The following is a 23,412-nucleotide window of genomic DNA, read 5'->3' as shown; positions in this document are numbered from 1 at the left end:
TCTTGTACAGCACTGTTAAACACTGATAGTTAAATCCCTGGTTCTTCCACTTGATTAGGAGCCATTTTATGAATTTTAATTGGTTTCTTTAGTTCAATATAGTTATATATACACATATATGTACATACATGCACATGTATTTATATACACTAATATCTCCATCTCTCTATATTTCAAATATGCAAATATATGTAATTTTATTTACACAGGCATTTTATTTCCATTAATCAACTAGGAGTCTTCTTCATCAAAGAGATATTTTGATGCTTCTAGAAACATAGTGGGAAAACATTGCCTTATTGTCATTTGTAAAGTAATTACTTATGTTTATGCAACCATCACTTGGTTAGTATTAGCAGGAAGAACAAGGTCATGTGAGAAAAAAGAAACAGTGCTTCTGTGAGTAGAACTTGCTTAGCTGTGGTTTTCCAGCTCCTCTGATATGGTACAGTACTCTGTGTAAATATCTTTATGTCTCTGAGAAAAATAAAACTGCTTTCCATTTCTATTAAGATAATGTCATACTTCTTTATTCCAGTTTAAATGTCTGCATAATCTGACCCCATACCTTGCTATCCAGCCTCATCTCTCATGACTCCCCTTTGTACTTGAGGTCCTGCCTTGTAGAAATTCTTTCAGTTCTCCCAACATGGTATGGATCTTCTTGCTTTCAGATTTTAGAATATCCCTCTGCTAGAATACATACATATATAGATATGTACATACAGTCTCCTCTGCCAGGAACACTCCCCTCCTACTCCTTGACTTTTAATTGGCTTACTTCTATTTAACTTTCAGAAATCTCTGTGTCTTTGTTCTCTTAGAGGCATCCCCTGATCTTCTAAATTAGGTGAAGTTAGAAAACCATTGAAACTTGGACTTCCAGCATGACAACAGTTATTATAATTTTTTAACTTCTTTATATGTCTGGGGTGAAGGCAGAAAGATCCTGCATACTCTCTAAGGTAGAAATTATGCTTATTTTGCTTATGATTGTACCCCTGCTGATGCTTGGCAACGTGCCTGACACCATTTTTCAGTTCATCCTTGCTGAATAACTAAATGCAGAGAGAAAATAAAATGTAATATTTGTCAGGTACTCCCAGTACCAATTGAGAGAAATAGTGGGCAAGCTATTTCAATATAATACCAAAGGACACCTTGGCACCTACATTTTAATTGCAAATAGAGTAGATGCTATACCAGTGAATTTGGGGAGGGCTACAGAGAGCCCTTTATGTGCTTGTGTCTTCCACAGTCCCTAGGATATGACTGTGCATATAACGGGCAATCAATAAATAATTCTTGGATTAATGTTTGAATGACTTTTATTTGATTAGGGGAAGAAATTAAGCTCAATAAGCACTGCTGATTTTTCTTCTCTTTACTAAATGCAGATATAAGATTAAGGGGAGATATCGGAGATTTCAGGCTAAGAATAATCTTTGGGGTAATTCCTCCTTTATTTTAATTTATCAAACTGCTTTTATTCTGTTTTCTTTCCTAGGAGTTGCTCACTTATATCAGAAAATACTGTTGGTACCTAGCTATTTCAACAAAGAATAAGACTTAATATAATTTATATGACCTACACCTCATCTGAAGATATCAATATGGAGATATCCAACCAGGAAGGAGCAATTTCTGTTTGATAAATCCAACAAAAATTATTTGATTTCCATTTCAATAATGAAAATATTGATAATGGCCTGTTTATGAGATTGCATAACACTTTTGATAAAAGTAAAATTAACCTTGTGGAATAATTTTTACAGATATTTTAAATGATTCCTTTTTGTGATGAAGCACTAAAGATATAAATGAAAAAAAGGCCATGGCAATTGTTTACAAGCTGCTGGCAGGAAGATGAGTGTGCACACAAACATGGCAGCAGAGTTGCTAGAATGCGGTTGAGTACCATGTCAAGTGAGAACAGAAAAAAGTTCCTTGAATTTGCCAGTCTTCACAGAGGACATAATTTGATTGATGAGCAGAATTTTGCTAAGAGAAGTGAGGAAGGGTGACAAAGGCAAAGAGCATGGAAAAATTAGGGAAATGTTGGAGAACAAAGTGTGAGAAAAGAGAATGAGAAAGGAGAAAGAGACAAGAGAAAACCATAAGGTGAGTCTGGGGAGCAAAGTAAGCATGGATCAGAGAATCAAGACTTCACAGATTATTTATTATGTAATTTTGCTTTTTATCCTGAAGGTGAAATGGAATCCATTGAAAAATTTTGATCAGGGGAATAACATTTATTGAGTGCTGACTATACACAAATTACTGTGAATTTAACTGTTAACCAAATAGTGAACTCTGTGAATAAGTGTTTATGGACACTTCTTTAAAGACGTTCCTTCCCATTGAGTTTAAAGGCCTTATATTACTAGGAGTTTACATGTATATGTAAAAGATGAATCTGAGAATATTACTTAAAAGATGAGAATATTACTTAAAAATATTACGAATTTTATTACTTAGAAAATTGCTATTAATTTACTTAATCGTAAAATATAGATCCTGTTATCACTCTCATTGTGCAGATGAGGAAACTGGGGTACAGAAAGGTAAAGAAACAAATTACGCTTCTACAAAGTTGTAGAATCCAGTTTCAATTCAGCAATTTGACACCAGAATGGCTCTCTTGATTAAACCTTATGCAATGCTGGCTTTATGTTTAAGAGAAACATGATATAACTGAGAAGAGAGAGTAGGAAGAAGAAATTGGAGCCAGAAAAATGCCTAAGCAGGGCACAGAAACAAGATCAGACAGTGGGAATACCCTGGAAAATAAATGAGGATTAAATTGATTGGCTGTCAATCATACAAAGAAATAAAGGAATCTAGGATAATTTTTGAATTTCTGATTTAGCAGCTGTTTGGAGAGTGGTTCATTTTATAGCAACAAGGAGGGGGTGGGGAGGGGTAGGTTGAAGGAATAGTGGCAGCAGGGAATGATGCATTCATCTAGTGCATGTGGAGATGCAGATGCCTGTGGAGTTCCAGTGGGACTTCTTGAGAAGGCCCTGCATGGGGCCTGGAGGCCAGGTGGAATTTGGTGTAGCAGTGAAGAAAACACATAGAATTAAATCCAGACCCCCTAATTAAGCCCACAAGTCCCTACATAGTGTATCTCTGGCCACTCTCACCAACCTCACTCCCCTCTTGCTTCCAGTACTCTGGTCTCTCTGGTATTCCTTCTGTCCTTCAACACACCAAGCTTGCTCCTTCCCCAGTGCCTTTGCACTTTTTCTGTCATATGGAATGTTCTGACCATTACCATCCCAGCTCTTTTCATTCAGATCTCAGTTTGAGAAGGCTTCACTGACCACCAAATGTAAACCAGACCCATTAGTCACTGTCAATGTTATGACATTTTTTAGAGCACATGAAATCATCTGAAATCATTTTCTCTATTTGTTTGCTTTTTTTTCCTCTTCCAGAGTATATGCTCACTGGAAACACTGGCCTTGTTTTTTTTCTTACCATTGTATCTTCAGGGTGTAGGCAGCAATGCAGACAACATAGTTGTAGAATACATATTTGTTAAATGAATTAGTGAAGATATAAATATGTATTTGAAGTCATTATCTCTTAGATGAGAGTTGAGGTCATGGCATTAATTAGAATGCATTAGAGAAGCATGCAACTAGAGTGATCAGGGAAAGAGAAGAATGCCTTGACAACACTATTATTTTCTTCATATCCTCTTTAAGAATAAACGGTAATCTTTTCAACTGAAAATATAGGTGAACTAATTCTATAAATATTCACATTCAGTTAAAATGGTTTCTTTTCATTTGAAATTTATAGCTACTTATGCTTAAATAAAATATATTTGTCTAAATTATATGGAAAATCTCTTTTAAGTTTCTATCTATATGGAAACATACTAGCGAAAGCATTTTAATAAATCCAAAGTACAACCATTGTTAGAAATTAACAACAAAACAAATAACTAAAATAAAATGTATCGAACTTGGTCTTTCAAATAAATAAGAAAACACAGAGAACAGTAATAAGAACTAGTTTTTTTATATAGTAACTCAACATGAGGCCAGCCAATATAAAATTTTTCTCAGATACTATAAACTGCCCATACCAATTAAAATTCTAAACTAATGAGAAAAGTGAGTAGACAGGCATAATTTGCTTAAAGTTACTTACTTGTAGAGGAATAAATGTTGGCATAATTAGTGTGGTGAAGTTAATGATCACAAGACCCTAAATGGGAGAATACAGTTAACTTGCTTTTACTGTTACTGCTGTTACAGTTATACCAGTATACTGTTATACTTCCTTTTACCATTGACAAAACACCTTTATGTGTTTAGGTCTCAGAATCTTTACCTGTGGAATAAGAAGAGTCAAACAGATATTTGAAAGGTGCTTCTTGGGTTCTCTCTGTATGCTCTTAAAATCTGTGCACTGTATTTACTACATACATCCTGTCCACAATCAGGAAATTTAAGTAACTGACCACAAGGGGGAGAACTTTAATTCTGCATTAAATTATTTAATACAATACGAAATGATTTGAAAGTACTTGGCTATGTGAGGTTGGTGATAGGCTGCTTCATTTCCACTTCCTTGTGGAAATTGGGACATTCAACTGCTAGTGATAGGTTTAACTTAATTGAAATGTGATTTTGTGTTTGTAGAGTTATGATACAGTCACTGGATGTCAAATTCTATTTGTATTAAGCAATGATGCTCCATGAAGGTATCCAGATGCCTTTTTTATTAAAGTGATGATAGTAGAATGTTAGAATTCACCCTGGAAGAGTTTTTCCTTTCAAATAATGTTTAAGTTATTCTGCAAGAAATCTATTACCTTCTTCAATGTCAACTCTGAAACAAGGATAGGATCATCAACAGGGCAGTCTATTGTCAAGTATTCATATAAAAAGAAAAGAATTAGAATGGTGCTAGCCACACCACTTGAATGTAATATGATCATTGGCTTTATATATGTTATATGTTTGTTTTTACATGAATATTAAATATTATATGTTCACACTGTTAAATATTCATTTTTCTGTTTTGGTTAAATTATGTACTTTTTATTGTATTTAAAATTTTATTGTAAGGCAATTATAGCTTTCTTTATTTTTAAAAATTGTTATTTGATTTTATTTTAAGTTCCGGATACATGTGCAGGATGTGCAAATTTGTTACATAGGTAAATGTATGCCATGGTGGTTTGCTGCACCTGTCTTCCCATCCCTTAGGTATCAAGCCCCATGTGCATTAGCTATTTACCCTGATGCTCTCCTTCCCCTCATACCCCTGACAGGCTGCAGTGTGTATTTCTCTCCCTGTGTCTATGTGTTCTCAATATTCAGCTCCCACTAATAAGTGAGAACATGAGATATTTGGTTTTCTGTTCCTGCATTAGTTTGCTAAGGATAATAGCCCTCTGTTCCATTCATGTCCTTGTAAAGGACATGATCTTGTTCCTTTTTATGTATAGTATATATTCATAGTATTCTATGGTATGTGTGTGTGTATATATACACACATATAAATATATATACACACATATACATATATATACACACACATATATACATATATATATACACACACACATATATATATAACATTTTCTTTATCCAGTCTATGATTGATGGGCATTTGAGTTGATTCCATGTCTTTGCTATTGTAAATAGGGATGTGATGAACATATACATGCATGTATCTTCATTCCATTATTATTTCCATTAAGAATTACCTTATGAGTCATACTAAGGTTTAAAAGTTCACATTTTTAGATTTCATTAAGCTAAATTTGCAAGGCATGAAGATAAGATTTCTGGATTTTATCAAATATACCCAAACATACACAGCTAAATGAGACCAATTTAAAGACATTATATTAGTAACCTATATAAGTATCTCAGTAACTCATTTGTTACTGAAAACAATTTGTGCTTCCCCTTAGAAGCATTGTCACTCTCTTTTTAATATGTTCAGTGACAGCAGACCTGTCTTTGAGAGTGAGTATAGATTAAAAAAAAATTCTATATGGAGATCAAATCTTAAAGTTACTAATTAAGTTGGAGTGTAATGACAATTTGGAGATCAAAAATTAGATATAATTAAAATATTCAATCTCCCTTTGATTTATAAACCTGCTTTATTCAACTGCCATTGAGTCACAAAATGTTTTCAGCTGGACAAATACAAATCTTCCAGAAGTGACTCCTATACGGGGTAAATTTATTTGAATAAATTCATTCTGATGTATTCACAAAAATGAACAAATAAATAAGTAACTGAAATTATTTCTAGTCACAATGTGTTTATTTTCCAGTTATGTTCATAGTTGAGCCTTCATGAATTCTTTAAAATTACGATATACTAAGTAAATCAGCAATTTTATCGTTGACAGATATCCTGTAACTTCTTCCAAAATGATTAAGATTGTTAATAATTCTCTTTTTGGCTTAGTGAATTAGGTTTCTATTGGTATTTCTCACACCAAAAAGTATTATAGACCCATTAAAAAATCTATGCCAGGCAGTGTGGTGAATATATATCTTATTGCTACTTGTACATCCAGTGACTAGCACAGTGATTGGCCTACTAGTACATTTTTACCAGTAGCTATCCAATAAATTTTGGTACATAAATTAATGAATAATAAATGATACAAAGAGCTTATATACATGTATATTATTTTCCCAATTACATATGTATTATTTTTCCACAGTGCTGCATAATCATTCACCCAAACCTTAGTGGTTAAATAAACAATAATCACTAATGTTCACAGAACTCCAATTTGGGCAGGACTCAGTGGAAACAGCTCATCTCTTCTCCACACAATGTCAGCTGAGCTGGCTTCCCAGGTTTACTGGAGGCCTGAGATCTGGGGTCACATGTCTAGTGGATGATAGGGGCTGTTGGCTGCGACCTCAGCTCAGGATGTTGTCTGAAATTGCTGGATTTCTCACAGCATAGTGTTTGAATTCCAGGAGCTAGCATTCAAGTGAGCAAGGCAAAGCGCACAACATTTTTATGACCTAGCCTTCGAGATCACACGGAATCATTTCTTTTGTATTTTATTGGTTGAGGCAGTCACTGAAGAGGTTTGCCTGTGTTCAAGGGGAGAGAGTTAGAAGCCACTACACAATGGGAGGAATATCAAGCTCATGTTGTAAGAAAGGCATGTGGGATTGGATATATTGCAGTAACCATTTCCGGAAAATACAATATGCCATAATTTCTTATTTATAAACATACAATTTTTTATCCAAAACCCAAACTTCTATTCACTAGCTAACTTTAGAAAATACTATTCCCAAACAAAATTCACCCTGCTAACGAAATTCTATCTGATCCAATAAACATTTATTATCCATTATTCTCTTATATATGCTAGTCTTCTCTCCCAAACCACTTTCACATTCATTCTAATCCTGGACCAAGGAGTATATCTTTGTTAAACATTTTCTCTATTCCTTTTTTGGCTGGGAAAATATTTACTTACGTTTCCAGTCAGTTTATCACTGATCATTTACTATTGATGGGCCCCTGTGTCTTTTTCACAGTTTAAAGAATAGATAGCATATTGCTGATTAATAGTAGGTGTTTTTTTCTAAATTGATATAAATTTTGAAAGTTATATACTCTCTTAGCTAGAAGAATTCTCATTTTGTCTAAAACATTTTTTTTCTATTACTAACTTGAAAGAAACTTCAAGTTCAATTAAAAGTGAAAAACACCATTCTAATTAATGATGTATTACAAAATTTGGAAAACAGAATGGTCTTTCCTAAAATTTGATTCTGTTATATAACAATGATGCATCTCATTTGTGTATATTATATGCATGTTGTTTGTTACATAAAATTTGGTCAGTATTTTCATATGCAGAACAAAATTTTCTGCAAACGAAAAATTTGAGGTGCACAATGAGATTGGTTTTGTCCCCAAATAAGCTAAAATTAAATAAATAACAAAATTAAAATTATGATATAAGTATTTTCTTCATTAACTCCAAAGTCTGTTTCATAAGATATTAAGGTAATTTGGGACATATATCATTGCAGTATTCAAAATATTGATGTCAATTAATTGTTTAAACAAGCTAAAACTTTTAAGCAATGCAAAAGTACTCATCTGGATAAAAGAAGGGATCAACTTGAAATTGGTCATATAGAAATTATATATAATTAGCTACTTTCTAGAAAGTGAATTGAGAAAATAACCAGATTTTTTATTTTACATAAAATCATTTAGAAGTAAGTTTTAATAGTGGGCAGATAATGTTTTCTGTGTACCCTGCCATATCCCTTAGCGCCTGGCCAATGTTTGTAACATAGAGGGATGTTCAATAAATGATGTTGCATGGAGTAGCACAATGCCATCTGATAATGTATTTTCTTGTCATTCCAAATAGCTATTGTTTTCTGTAGCTTTATAATGGTCTCAATACTCTTGATTGTACAGGCCAGAATATGTGAGCTTTGGAAATATTTTTGATAATTAGATTTTGTTTTCTGAATGCAGGAATTTTACAGTGATTATTTCTTCACTTGTGCTCTCAAAGCCCTTCCTATATACTGCTACTATAATGATATATTATATTACATTACATATCATATCATAACTACTTCTACATGTACTTTCCTCTAACATTAGGTTGCAAGCAACTCAAGGGCGGGGTTTTTCTTCTCTATTTTGTACCCTCAGAACACTGTACTTCTGGTATGTAGTCATGATTATTCGTTAACTGTTGAGGGATTGGATGATAATCTGAATTCCATTCGTCTTTTTTCATCCATGTTTTTTGTTTTTGAAAAGTGTCAATTCATGAAAATGATGTTAATATTTGAGAACTTACGATAAACTTATTAAACCCATCTACCTAGTAAAATAATGTATTGAACTCTAATATCACAACAAATAGATACATTTTAAAGTTTAGCTTAACATACTCTGTGAAGATTAATATATTACCTCCATGTATATTGCAATGTTCTGTTTCTTTTCTTTTAAAAGGGACAAGTAACTTTAAGAATGTTTTCTTCTTTATTTAAGTAGCACAAATTCCTTAAGAGACATGAGCACATTATCCCTCTCAATCCTAGAAACGTGAAGGAGCAGGCCATACCACCTCAGAATCCAGAATGATGTGTATAGGTCTATTATACATGTTTATAAATGTTGCTGGGTCCATGAATTCTTCGGATTTACACAAGTACGTTATGATTTGTTCTGGGAGGAGTAGGTCAGGTGCAACTTGGTGTAAGTTATCGCCTGGTCCTTTAGTGCCTACTTTCATAGTCTTGCAAAGATAGAGTGACAGTTTATGAGTTTGTGTGAGAAAATCTGTGATGACCTCTTTTAGGGACTGTGATTGTGTCACATCATCGAGATACATAACTGGCACTTTTATCACTGAAACATGCCATTGCATAAAAAGCCTCATTGGAATGTTATGAGAAATGACTATAATTTTCATTTGTTGAATAAAAAATTCTGTTTCATCTTTGTCATGGCCAATATAATCTAAAAGCACTTGGTAGAGAGTGTCGCTGGAGGACTCGAGGATATGCAGAATGGAAGTAGGATAGATGAGCAGCAATCCTGTCACTGTTTCTCCCAGGTGATGTTTCAAAACTGACTGAAACACTTGTTCATAGTAGTCAGCAACATCTTTTCTTTCTGCCTTTGCTTGTATCTTGGCCACTAGAAACATCCTATGAAGAAGGAATTTCTTTAGGTGTAGTCGTTGTTTCTCCTCTTGAAAGTGCAGGTAATTGCTACGTGGGACTTGGAGCAAAAGATGAGGCCCCAGTGGCAAAGGCCTTTTGCTGCCCTTCTGGTTACGGGCCGAAAAGGACATGATGAGTCTTATTTATTTTACCAGATGATTCTAGTTTTTAGCTTTTCATGATATTTACGCTGTCAGGGTGCCTCTGTAGTGATGAACTCTTGTTTTCATTTCTTCTGACAAAAAAAAAAAGAGTAAATCACAGTTTGTCAAATGTTACTAAATAGCAAAATCACAATCTTTTGCCAGTTTTATCAGGAAACAATATCTTTGAAATGAAAGATAATGTTAAAACAATACTCAAACTATAGAGTTTTTGTAAAAGTTTACAATGAAAGAGCTAAATCATATCCTGGGAAAAAACTTTGTAAATGTCATGTAATGGTGATTACAGATTGTCCTTATAAGACAAAATTTTTTAAAAAATGGTATTTTTTAGGTAATTCTTCCAATTTTCTTTTAAAATCTAAACTGGTCTATAACTCTTTTTTTCTTTTTTAAAAATCCAAAGCTTTCTAAGTCCTAATTAGCTATGTAACCTTTAGTCAGGACCCTAATAGTTAATAATATTCCTTGATTAATAACAGTAAACATTTCAAGGGAAAAGTTTTGGTTCTTTGTTTTTCCTCCTATCGACAAATCTCAGAAATGATTCTTTTTTTCCCCCCCTTTATTATTTTTTTTTCTTGTTGTTGTTGTTGTTAAGGGCTACATGAAAGTATTCTGCTACTTTAACTTACTCTGCTTACAAATCTCCTCAAATTGTTTTCCAGGTCAACTTACTATTTTTCTTTTTTTTCCTGTGCTTCTGTCACGTACCTGTCCTCCAGGCCCTGCTTGTCCTCCATCAGGCTCCCAACTGCCAGTTCTCTGGTGTTCTCAGCTGTCCTGTGTTCTGCCTTCCCTCGGGCATATGTGAGTCAGAATGTCAGCACCATTAAAGGACCAGAGCGCCAAGTTTCTTAATTTAATACGGGTATCTCGACAAACACTTCAAAGTCACTGCAGAGGAAGTGTGAATGGCTTATTCCTGAATGGTTTATTTTTAGTCAGGTGCATTTGTAAGTCAGACAGATGGTGAGAATCTGGACATCTTTTCCTTTCTTATTTTCTTTTGATAAATAAAAGTGTGGTTGTAGAACTCCTCTGTTCTACTTAGACACTAACTAAAGACTTTAAGAACACATATCTGAATCTATGTAATGATGAATTTGTGATGAGAAACTTCTATAGTAAGATTTGGTTTACTTAATGTGAATTTAAGAGCTGCACCTCTTAAAATTGTATCTTAAAAGATGCACCTCTTAAAATTGTGTCTTAAGAGCTGCATCTCTTAAAATTGCATCCACATGAGTTCTAAACAATAATTTTAAAAGAAGTTTAGAAAACACATTTATTCAATTTTAACAAACCTAAGAGTAATTTTTTCCCTGAGGTCTGTACTATCCAAACTAATGATCTGATTTTAATGAAAATACAATGATAAATTATCTAAGTAAATGAAGGTAGAGAGGTGACTTAATAATTATTTAATTGTGTAATACATAAAAATGGACTATTCTTCCTCATTGTGATTCACTTTGTCACTCCCTGAAGCAATACAATCTTTTCCAAGATGTAAACCATGGTGCCAAACCATGTCATTGTCCAGTCTAGTTATTATCTCACTCTCATTCTTCTTAACAGCTTTGCTGGAAGAATGTGTCCATGTTGACCGGAGCCTTCATTATGGCCTTCTCTCCTCTCCTGGTTTCTATGATACTGCACTTTCTTGGATTTCTTTCTAAATCTCTCTATGTGGCCTCACCCAGTAATACCTTCCCACATCCAACTCTGGAAAATGCTGAGGCTCTGAGCTCATGCCTGCTCTACTTCTTTGCCCAGTTAGCTCAGTACCATCTATATGTCTCTTTTGTGAGGGCAGGTAAGTGGTCCTTAAAGTCACTCTTGCCACTAGATTGCACGATTGAAATTGGAAAGTGATCATGGGACTTTCCTGCTGAGCTTAGCTGTGGACTAAAAATCTTTTACAATCTGAGGCTCAAGGTAGACACAACTAGTTGATTGTGGTTGAGAAAGAAGAAGAAACCGGGATCTCATTCTAGATTATTTTCGCACAGAAAATTCTCAAATTATTATCTCCAGTCACTTACTCACAACTCTTCTCTCCTTGGACGTAACTCTGTCTTTTCAAATTTAAAACGAAAACATTTAAACAATTATTTTCCCCATTGAACATGTTTTCCTTTACAAATACCCCACTTGTGTCTAAATTAACACTTTTTTTCCTCTCAGTTCCCAGGCCAAAATCCTTGGTATTATTTTTTCATGTTTCCCCTAAGTTATATACTCCAACTCTATTCTGTTACTAAGTCTTTTTACTCACTTTAATATGCCTTAAGAGTTCTTGATTTACAATATCTCTTTCATAGTCCTACTTCTTTATTTGGATTATAATAAGGGTCTCTATCCACAGTATTTCTAGGTTTCTCCACCCCAAAAATTCAGCTAAGAGTGTGAAACCGTAAGCCCTTTGACACATCTACTTTATAAGGTTAAAAAGATTCTGATTTTACAAAGTCCTCCCTGCTTATTTCCCCTCCATAGAATCCTGGGAGGCAAAGCCTCTGCCTTCACCACGTCCAGAGGGACTTCCGGTATTTATTTCCAATTCCCATTGATGGATTAAGCCAGAGAGAACATGGGGACATCCAACGGTGTGATTTGTTACCTAACACAGGTACTGATGAAAGTCAGTAGGAGAATTTATGAGACACTGCCACCCAGGAGCCCCTTTTCAGTGCACAAACTCAAACTAGTCTTTTATACACAGGTAAGATTCTTCCTCTTCATGAAACTGTTTTCCTTACTGACAGTCCAATTTCTTCCCAAACATGGTCAAGAACTACCCCTCAAGATAACACTAACCCCAGGATGTACTGTTCCACCTCAACTTTCTGTTGATTTCATTTACATATTTTTATTATAATTATGTTCTCAAAATATAAAGAATTGCCACAGCAAATGAGAGTGATGTACTATAGAGTTTTGAACAAGATTGTTAACTCACCTGGTCTGATTCCCACTATCTTCTTGGATTCCCTGAATCTCAGAATAAATAATAAAAACTATTTCATAGTTCTGCTTGCTTTATCTTCTGGCTTTGCTCACTCTCCTCCAGATCTAGTTATTGTGCACTGCTTTCTCCAAATCTCTTTTTTAAGACTTCTATTTCCATGGGTATCACAACCTTGATGACTTCCCCCTTCTTCTAGATCATAGCTCACCACTCTGATCAATACTGCCAACACAATATCTCTCTGATATTGTCTTTCCCCTTTTTGCTCCTATCAAAAGAAGCTTAGTGGTAACCTTTCTTACCATGTGTGCTTTTTGTTTTCCTTTCATTTCATATATCTAGATTCCTCCAATATAAACCTAATAGAAGAATGATATTTCATTCTTCTATTATTCTCCCCTAACTCTATAGAAAATCAACTAAGCTATCTTTTCTTCAAAAGAGTGATAATATCTTAACAAAGCCTAATTGTTGTTATCTTGAAAAACATATGAACTATCATTACTGTAAGTCAAAAAAGGCAAGTAGAGACAATGTTGTGTCGTTCAAACTAATACATTCAGAAGCAATAGTTTGCAATCTCCATGGATAGTTTGACATCTGTATTCAATTTTCGCAAAGTAATTTTACATTTTCAATGCTTTTTCTTTTTTTTTCCCTGTTGGGTTGCTTCCTCAAAATTTGAGCTTCGTTGTCACATGGCTACCTGAAAAGTTTAAAGGCAATTTATTTCCTTATCATTCATCAGTCACACTGAACTGTCAAGGGTAAGTTCTGACTAGATAGAAATAGAAGCAACATGCAATTCAGACAGTTTTTGAGTCATTGTCATGTGTAATTAGAATTGTATACTCTCTGCTCAATGGACATTCAGCATTTAAGTGCCCAGGTGCCACGATCCTTATGTGCCATCTATTAAGGGTAAGTTATTTACCCTCAGGTGGCGACTGAAGAGAACTCTTTTATCTGTCTATGTATCTGGATAAAGAAGCATTTGTGTTATTCTACCCAGAATGATCTGTTTAGAATAGCTATCCAAATTCAAGTTCAAACAACCGATAAGTAACAGAACCTTAATAGAAGCTTAGGATGCCAAGTCTTCTTTCAATTATTCTACTTATCTACCTTTTTAATTCAACTTATCTCACATTAATACATAGCATGTACTTGTAACTCGTGTCAAACAGTACACCTTACTATTACTGATATACTTTATGCCCTGGTTTCATTTTTCAGAACAAAATGCTTCTGAATAAACAAACTTATCGTGTCCTTTTTGTTTTTGTAAGCCAGACAGAAAGGATTAAAACAGCTAAATACTATTTATTATTCATCATGTGCCATGCACTAGATACTTTTACATACAGTAACCAGGCTACTTTTAACAGTAACCCTATATGATAGATAGAAACTTTTCTACAATTTATAGAGGAGTAAACTAAAATGTAGAGTAGTTATGTATTTTGCACACAAAATCTTCTCTCAGCAGCCTCCATATTCTGTCTACCTGGGTAAAGAGGAGGTAAATTATCTACTATTTCTATCCATGACCATAGTGTAATTCTTCCCCTTGTCTATGAGATGAGATGATATCCAAACCAAAAGATAGCTTATGGTTTGGATAAAGTAAATTTAAATAAAAACTTCTACATTATAGCTAGGTTTCAGCAGCATTTATCTACTGTTATTATGTACTCATTTGTCTCAGATTTATTGATGCCTTTGGTGTGCCAGGCAATATCATTAGGCACTATAAGAAATGTAAGTCTGAAAAATACCTACTCCCTAATTTCAGGAGCTTAGAGTCAGGTACAGGTGACGAAATGTACATGAATCTGAGATGTTCTTGAGACAGAACAGGGAAAAACAATAAATACCATGCAAATGATATTTAGTGCTTTAGAAACACCGATTTAGAAAGGGTAAATTTGGAGTTTTCTTAGAAACCTTAGTGAAAGAGTTTTCATTTGAGCATGGCCTTCAGAGAAACAGGATTGAGGGACAGCTTCATGAATTGGTCTCACATTCATTCTTTTAAAATGTGAGGTTGTGCATTTACTAAAGTTGATTTCCATCTGGGATACCAGACTTTAAACTCTCACCTGTGCTTGGGTCCTAGCAAAACAAAACACTCTAAATCATTTCCTTTCACTTTATATCTTATATCAAAATGATCAGCCAAAGAGAACTAATCATCTAAATAAATGGCTTACAACTTGGGTAGAGGCTTTCACTAAGATCACATATAACAAGCTATTGAGTAGACAAAAAATATACTTGATTTAGCAAAGGAAGTCTGAGTTAGCTTAGTTATCAAATCACTAGGTATTTGAATATTTATTGAAAAGATACTCCCCTCCAAGAAAAAAAAATGAAAACAAAACAAAACCCAAACTAGATTACTTTCTCTTTAATTGACTCTCCTCAATAGTATTATGGAACAGTGTTTGGTAATTACTTATCAAGGAGAGCGCAGGTTAGGAACATTTAGTTATTTGATTACATTTAACATAGTATTCATCTATCTACTATTCGTAGACAAATGTGCCAGACTCTATGGAAATATTCTTGTGAATCAGATATTCTATATGCACATGAAAAATTTAATTCTGTTAGTGGATCTTAAGATCCCCACGACTATGTTAGTACAGGGCTGGATGGGCGTATACAAGAGTGCAAAGATATAAACAATGAAAGCACAAAATTCAGCAACATTTAAACCTGGCTGGAAGAATGAGCACTTAAGCTGGGATTAAAAAATAGATATGACGTGTGTGTGTGTGTGTGTGTGTGTGTGTTTAAAGCATAAAGAGCAGAGGGCATATGTTAAAGATAGGAAGTGTGGCACATCATTAAGAAAATGGAAAAAATGTGTTTTAGCTAAGGCACTAGTCCTCAAACCACAGAATCTGCAAATTTTGTTAAACTGAAGATTCCTGGTCTCTAGGCCTAAAATGTCTAATTAGTAGTCTTAAAATGAGACCCAAAAATTTGTATTTTTGACCAGTAGTCTCCCAGTCTCTCTACATACCTCACTTTAAGAAAGAAGAGGCTAACTCACAGTGATTCAAATCATGACTGTCTATTAGAATAATCTAGTGGAGATTTTTTTGTTTATTTAATTTTATGTTCATAGGTGTTTGGGGAACAGGTGGTGTTTGGTTACATGAGTAAGTTCTTTAGTGGTGATTTGCAAGATTTTGGTGCACCCACCCAGCACTCAAAAAGCCAGTTCCCAGTCTTACTTAATTAGTCTGGAATGGAACCCTGGTGTGTATGTTTGTTAAAACCTCTCCAGGTGATTCTAAATGTAGCCAGGAGTGGAACTGCTAGAGGGTGAGTCGTGGGGAGGAGAGGGGGGAAAAAAAAGTAAGTTGGAACCAGTTTGTGGAGGACTTCGATGCCACGCTCAGAAGTTTGAATTTTACTCTGTGGATAGTAGAGAATCACAAGAATTTCTTGAGTACCCATAATCATAACTGTGTTTAGGAAGTTGCCGTGAAGTGCAGAGGAATTGGAGACGGGAAATACTAGAGGCACCCAGAGTCCTTTTAAGAACTCTGCAGTTGGCAAGTGAGCACTCTTATCTTCTGCCGGCTTAACAATAAATTGTTTCAACTTTGCTGAAAACCAATTTGCAAATGTAAATCATAAGCTTAAAAATCTACTCTTTGACTAAGTAATGCCTCTTCTAGATCCCATGGTAAGTAAATAAAATTATGAGTTTCAAGTTGAGGCTAAGTGAAGAAAAAAATTAAAAAGAAATAAAATTACTGACAAACATTTGAAATATAAGGATAGTTTTATAGAAAAAAACTTTTAAAAAATGAATATATGTATTAATGAACAACTACTATGATGCCCTTGAAATTAATTTTGAAGAATATTTCAAGGGAAGAAAAACTAGTTATTCACTGAAACGAATAGCATAATATAAAAAAATTATAGATATTTAAAAATAAAATTGGGATCTGATATGGTTTGGCTGTGTGGCCCCACCCAAATCTCATCTCGAATTATAATCTCCATGTGTTGAGGGAGGGATCTGATGGGAGGTGATTGGATCATGAGGCAGTTTCCCTCCTGCTGCTGTCGTGATAGCTCGGGAGTTCTCAGGAAATCTGATGGCTTTAAAAATGGCGGTATCTGCTGTGCTCTCTCCCTCTTGCCTCATATGAAGAAGCTCCTTGTTCCCCTTCACCTTCTGCCGTGACTGTAAATTTCCTGAGGCCTCCTCAATCATGCGGAACTGTGAGTCAATTAAAGCTCTTTTGTTTATAAATTGCCCAGTCTCAGGTAGTACCTATATAACAGTGCGAAAGTGAGCTAATAATATCTTTGTTCAGGCACAACTTTTTTTGTTTTTAAATCAGTAAAAGAAACTGGGTCCTAGAAGCTACAGTGGTCTAAGCAGCAGCAAGTTTATGCATTCATTTTTGTTTGTTTTTGTTAAAATATGTTAAAATTGTCACACTGCTGGCACACCTCATTTGCATGAAATTCTGTACCACACTTACTAATTGTAGTAAAGTTGCCCTCTATCTCTGGGACAAGACAAAAAAAAAAAAAAAAAAAAAGCAACAAAACTACTCTGGAATGTAATTTTCTCTGAGATCTAACCAAACTCTGTTTAGTGGATTGGGAGAAGATTATAAACGAAAACAACATTTTGACGTTTGTCCTTCAACTTTAAGAAAATGGTTTGCCTATATAATTTTTGGTAATTTTTTAAAAGATAATATTTTCTACCCTCATATGGTCCTCAGATTTAAATCATAATGAACAGGGAAAAAAAGGAAAAGAATGCAACTGAGTGCTAAGGCAGAACATTGTGGCAGAAGAAATTAATGAAGGTGGAGTATATACTGAATATTAAGGACAGAATTTCATAGGGCCAACAAGATAACCATCTGTATTTTTCACATATGCAGGCAAAGTGGATTTTGCAATTGCCAATTACATTAGATGCACTAAATAAAGCTCCTAACATTGATATGATAAGGCACCACCTTAAGTTTTCCAGGCTGCAACTGTGCATAATTTTAAAATGGTTTTCTGAAAACCATTTTAAGTTTACATTGGATTCCCAATCTTATTTTAAAAGTCATAGAAACAAGAAAAGAGAGAAATCTAGCCATGTTTTGATTGGTAGAATTTGGGACTGCTATTTGTTTTGTATTTTCCAAATTTTCAAGTGTGTCTATGTTATTATGTTCAGAAAAAAATAACATTAAAAAATAAGGCTATCCCTTTGGTTTGGTGAATGATGATACTTGTGTTGCTTTGTTTGTAAGTCTAGGATAGTCTAGCCTAAAAGCTTGCTATTGAGTAAAACTTGTAAAATGATGGATCATGAACCAAATTGAACAAAGAGAAACTTCACTCAGGGAAATCATGACCTACTAAGAGTCAAGATAGGAAAATATAAGGGTGTAAGACAGGGCAGTTACTAAGACACAGTCCAGGAATTTTAGTCCAGACACCTTGCATACTACCGAGTAAAAGGTGAGTCTTTAAAGAATTTGCTCCATTTGGATAGAGTCTGAACTAAGGCAGTTGCTAAGACTGAAAATGTGCGAGCCGTCACCAAGGTAGACAAGACTTGATCCACTGGATATGGGAGGTTAGGAATGCAAGGATTTAGAGATGACACTTCAGGTTTGAATATCAGTCACTGGGAAGACTAACATTTTTTCTTTAAATAAAGATGGAAGATACAGGAGGATGCCCAGATTTGGGAAGAAAAACAGTTTGTATAGATTATCTTGAAGTGGAATGGCCATGGAAAAATCCAGGTATAAATGTAACTGTGAATCTGAAGATCGGAGGAAATCTGGACTTATGATGCAAATTTGGTAGTTGTCTGCATTGAGGGTAGAACTGAAACCATGGGAAACAATGAAGTCATGAGATAGTGAAAGGAAAGAAGAAGGTGGAGAAGCACATTGTGGAACATACAGTTTTAGGGAGCAGGCAAATAAGAAGCAGTGAAAGAGGCAACAACAAATCAGAAATAGGTAGAGAATTAAGAAAACACAGGCTTATGAAGGTCCCTGCAGGAGAAAGGTTTAAAAGTTGGTGGTTGAAGTAAAATTCTAAACAAAGATAAAAAAGCTTAAGGACTGGGGTGACCATTTAATATTGGGAATTACATTTCCTAGGGGTTTAAAGGAAAAGTAGATCTGGTGAAATAGCTGAGGGAAGCCAGGTTGTAAGCATTGAGTGGATCAAAGGAGAATAAGTGGTCAGAGGGTAGACCACTTCTCCACATTTGTCAGTAAGAAGAATGAAAGCACTCTGATAGTAAACTGTAGAGGAGGAAGATAGTAGATTAACAGTAGTATAGTAATCCTAGGTTTTTACCTATTAAAAACTAGCATGCTGGGTTTCTTTTTGTCTTTTCTATCATTGTGTCCAGCCAGGAAGGTGGAATCTGAAAATGGAATGCTGTATGGTATGCTTTGAAAATGTTTTAAGATTGTCAACTTCTATACAGAGATTTGGAGACTACAGATAACACTAAACTCTCAGTTATGTTTCTTTTACCTTCTTTTAATCAGTTTTTTTTTCAGCTTCTTTGCAAGACAGAATGCTAAAGCTTTATGACTTAACTAACACACAGTGCACATTATGATGGGGTGACATAAACACAACACATTTGAGTTTAGTTTTTTATGACTTAAAATCTTGGTGCAATAGCAAAGTTGCTTTACACATACAAATTTTATTATGATTTATTATGTAGCTTTACAATTTCATTACTCAGGCCCATATAACCTATTATGCTAAAATGTGATATCAATAAGCTAATATCTATTTTAATGCTTCCTTTTGGTTTAGCTTTGAACAATTGTCACACGGAATGGAGAAAATTTGACTAGTAGAAGTTTAGAGCTGGAGGGGAACTTGGTACCACTGACATAACATACTCCGTTTGCAATTAAGAAAACCATGACAAAAAGAGATCAATATTACTGACTTCAGATTGCTTACATGTAAAATTGTCAAAAAGCATGTATACCTGAAATACTAAAACAGTGAGATAATAGTTCACACTAGAGTATTTTTTAATATATTATAAAAGTTGCAGTAGATAAAGTGGTGCTAGAGCTATTCTGAAAGAAGTTGTAGGAACCTGAATTTTATGACACTTAATATTGAGAACCATTAAATATTTTAAGCAATAAAGTTATATGATGAGTTACACATTTAATGGTGACTAGTTTTGGGAAGACAGAAATTTTATAGTCAGGTATGCCCTACTAAAACATCATTGTATTCCAAATATGCAATGAGGGTCTAGGCTAGAATTTAGAACTTTAAAATGTATTTATTTTTAAAATAACAGTAATATTAATCTAAGTCTAAATAACGTATTGTTTTATTCTATGTAACTAGAGCAGCAGTACAGTAAAACAACATAATAAAATATTTTTAAATATTGAGTATGTCCTAGATGCCTAAGCAGATTGCCTTTAATTTATCCAACAAGCCTTTATTATCCTGAAACTTTCCCAGCATCCACTAAATTTAAAGCCCCTTTGCCTATTTTAACTCAAGATACCTTCACATTTTCTTGGAAACTGTACCTACTAACATTAGCAGTCGTAGACAATTGAGAGGCTTATGTATCACTGTTTTAATATATGTGAACATAGTGTACGGTCACTTTTTTTGTGAAGACTATTTTGTGAAAATTTAATAGAGTGATGAAGTAGAGCACCGTGTTGATGGTGCCTGCTTCATTAGGGACAGCACATTCCTAGGGGTCTAGAGTAAGAATGCAGTGGTATGGGACGTATAGGCACCTGTCCTCCATCATCATCATGAATGCCTCTCTGATCCATGTCTCACCTGTCATTATAGTTCTTTGTCTCAATGACGAGTACCTCTTGACTATATATGTACCACTGTTGGCCTCATGGAAACCATTTCAATAGTGGTATGTGTTCCAAGAGTTCCTAGGCAAAGCTGTTCTGGTCTCTGTGTGCCTTGTGTGCTGAAATATAGATAATAGCTTTGTGTGTGTGTGTGTGTGTGTGTGTGTGTGTGTGTGTGTGTGTTTCCCTAACTCCGGAGGTTTTAAGTGACACATTTTGTAAGACAGTGGCAGACCTAACTATGAGGACCTTATTTCTAACCCATTGATTTAGCTAGTAGAAATCATTATTTCTATGTATTTTCTATTTAAACTTTTTAAATTTTAAATTGTCTATATCCCTTCCACTGTTCAGTTGTGGTATACTCAGAAAAATCGAAACATTAATCATACAAGGTGAATAAAAGCATAACTATAAAGGCAAGTTCTCAAAATCATATAATTAGTTTCAGAGTCAAATATTAAAATTATTTGAATTACCCAATTCTTAAAATTGTCGACTCTTTTAGCCATAGAACTTGAGTATAGATTGCAGTTGCTGTGATTATATTTGTTCCTAATTATCATTTTCATTAAAGATAGTTTGGATTTAAGAGAGGCCACACTTTTTTGGTTTGGTTCCCTGGGAAGAGTAACTTTGTTTTAATCATTAACAGAGTTGCAAGTGTAAGTTAACTTTCATATCTGGCATTTTCTCTACCTTAATATAAGGTAGAGAATAGCCTAGCCTAGTCATTGTTATATGGGTTAAATCTCTCATCTACTTCTCAAAATAATGCATCTATCTACCATGGACCCATAATGCGTCTATCTACCATGGACCCATATTTAATGCCTATCTCATTTGAGTCTGTGTATGTGTGTGTGTGTGTGTGTGTGTGTGTGTGTTGTTAGAAAAGTTCTTAAAACTTTTCAGTAATAAGCCATTATCATAGTAGAAAGAAAGCATACTTTTAAGCTTTGACTCTTGACCACACTGAAGGCTGATTTTGGATCTCAGTCTCACAAGGTTCAGGCAGGTGATATTTAATAAGTTTCTAGAGGTTTAGGCCAACAGTGTGACTTGTGTTCAGTGACTCATCTTTGTTGTTAGAAATTTCCTCCAGTGATCTATTTGAGAACCAGGCTACTTTTACATTTTTTTATAAGGTCATTCTCCAAGACCTATGCCTCTTAAAAAGAGGAAAATTCTTCATGGTCATGTTATTATATTGGAATTCAAGTGCAGGTCTCTAGCCTAGTGTGTATCTTCTCTGCCTTCAAAAAACTGTTTTCTTTGTGACTTAAAAAATAAAAATTATATATCTTTTTTGACTGAAGATGACTTTATACTTTTAACCTATATTTCAGAAAGCCAATCTTTAGAAAAAATGAAATATTTTAAGGGAAAACTAAAGCATAGCTGTGCTCTGCAAACTTTTAAAACAGTTTCAGGCTGTAATTGCTATTTTCCATTTGACTTTCAAATTTGTTTTCATTGGCATAATTTTACTATTTTATAGTTAAGCATTTTTTTCTATAATAAAATATAAAGGTGAACAATAAAAGGAACAAAAATAAGTTTATGTTATAAAAAATAAAGAGAAAGAATTTTGTATGGGTAGGGTGATGGCAAAGTCAAATAAAATTCAACCACACCATACAGAAGAGCTAGATTAAATCTTCAATGCTTTGTGTTACGTGAGTAGAAAAGAATGATCGCTCTGAATACTTTATAACCTCTAAGAGGAGAGAATGTTGCTGCAGCAATATCTGGGAAATACAATCAGTGTGTCTGAAGCCAGCATCTATTTATCTTAAATTAATCTTTTAATTTTTTTCTGAGTAAGTGGATGATAATCCTGATGCTGGGTGCCAGTGTCTTTTTATTCATGGTATAGATAAAACTAGAGCACTCCTATGTTGGTGAGAGCTATACAATTCAAAAGGTCTCAAGCTGTAACTCTTCCATAAGATTACAGACAGCTTTATAGATTTTCAGCATGATTTTGGGATTGAGAATCAGTAAATAATTGTTTTTAAAGTAAAGTCTTTTGCATAATCAAGTCTATTTTACCTTTCTGCCCTCAGGAAAGTATAAACAAGGTGTTCAAAATATAAGGCAGCAATTTTTCTTCTTCACTGTTAAATTCTCTTGTCAAAAGAGTTCCTACAACCGAAGTGGAAAAGGCTTCACTAAGCTGTAAACTATCTGGTTGCTGTTAGTGTGAGCCATAGGGTGAAGAGCAGCATGGTGGCTCTAATACAGTGAACCTCAAATGATACCACATTGAAGGCCCAGCAATCAGGCTTACATTCAAATATGTACTTGCTTTCTCTCTTCTGAAAAGAAAACCAGGCCAGGAACAGTGGCTTATGCCTGTAATCCCAGCACTTTGGGAGGCTGAGGAGGGCAGATCACCTGAGGTCAGGAGTTCGAGACCCATCTGGCCAACATGGTGAAACCCTGTCTCTACTAGAAATTAGCCAGGCATGGTGGCATGCACTTGTAATCCCAGCTACTCAGGAGGCTGAGGCAGGAGACTCACATGAACGCGGGAGATGGAGGTTGCAGTGAGCTGAGATTGCGCCATTGCACTCCAGTCTGGGGGACAAGAGTGAGACTTCATCTCAAAAAAAAAAAAAAAAAAAGGTAAACTAGAAAAGTAGTCTGGATTTTTTTTTAAGTAGGTC

General features: G+C 34.6%; 2 protein-coding genes across 4 annotated transcripts in view; one reads left to right on the top strand and one right to left on the bottom strand.

The window, feature by feature from the left end:
* ZNF804B (zinc finger protein 804B) overlaps window positions 1-23,412 on the top strand; it is a 594,788-nt gene that overhangs the window by 26,079 nt on the left and 545,297 nt on the right. The gene's annotated exons all lie outside the window — the stretch shown is intronic.
* Window positions 9,014-10,665, bottom strand: TEX47 (testis expressed 47). 3 transcript variants are annotated; one of them, XM_017851459.1, is made up of 2 exons: window positions 10,601-10,665; window positions 9,014-9,957 (listed from the first exon to the last, which is right to left on the bottom strand). In XM_017851459.1, exon 2 carries the CDS (start codon window positions 9,851-9,853, stop codon window positions 9,092-9,094), a length of 762 nt encoding a protein of 253 aa, XP_017706948.1. In that variant the 5' UTR covers window positions 9,854-9,957; window positions 10,601-10,665; the 3' UTR covers window positions 9,014-9,091. The 3 variants fall into 3 exon arrangements, with proteins under 3 accessions (XP_017706948.1, XP_017706943.1, XP_017706953.1); XM_017851454.1 differs by having other exon boundaries at window positions 9,014-9,954; XM_017851464.1 differs by having other exon boundaries at window positions 10,565-10,648.

The sequence above is a fragment of the Rhinopithecus bieti genome, unplaced genomic scaffold (assembly GCF_001698545.2).
Source record: "Rhinopithecus bieti isolate Rb0 unplaced genomic scaffold, ASM169854v2 scaffold_1558, whole genome shotgun sequence".
NCBI classification, from domain to species: Eukaryota; Metazoa; Chordata; class Mammalia; order Primates; family Cercopithecidae; genus Rhinopithecus; species Rhinopithecus bieti.
The sequence above is the reverse complement of the archived record's forward strand: the minus strand, read 5'-3'. Positions and strand labels throughout refer to the sequence as shown.

What these genes read in the sequence shown, in the direction of transcription:
- TEX47 (XM_017851459.1), bottom strand. Translation starts at nt 9,853, where the DNA reads ATGTCCTTTTCGGCCCGTAACCAGAAGGGCAGCAAAAGGCCTTTGCCA.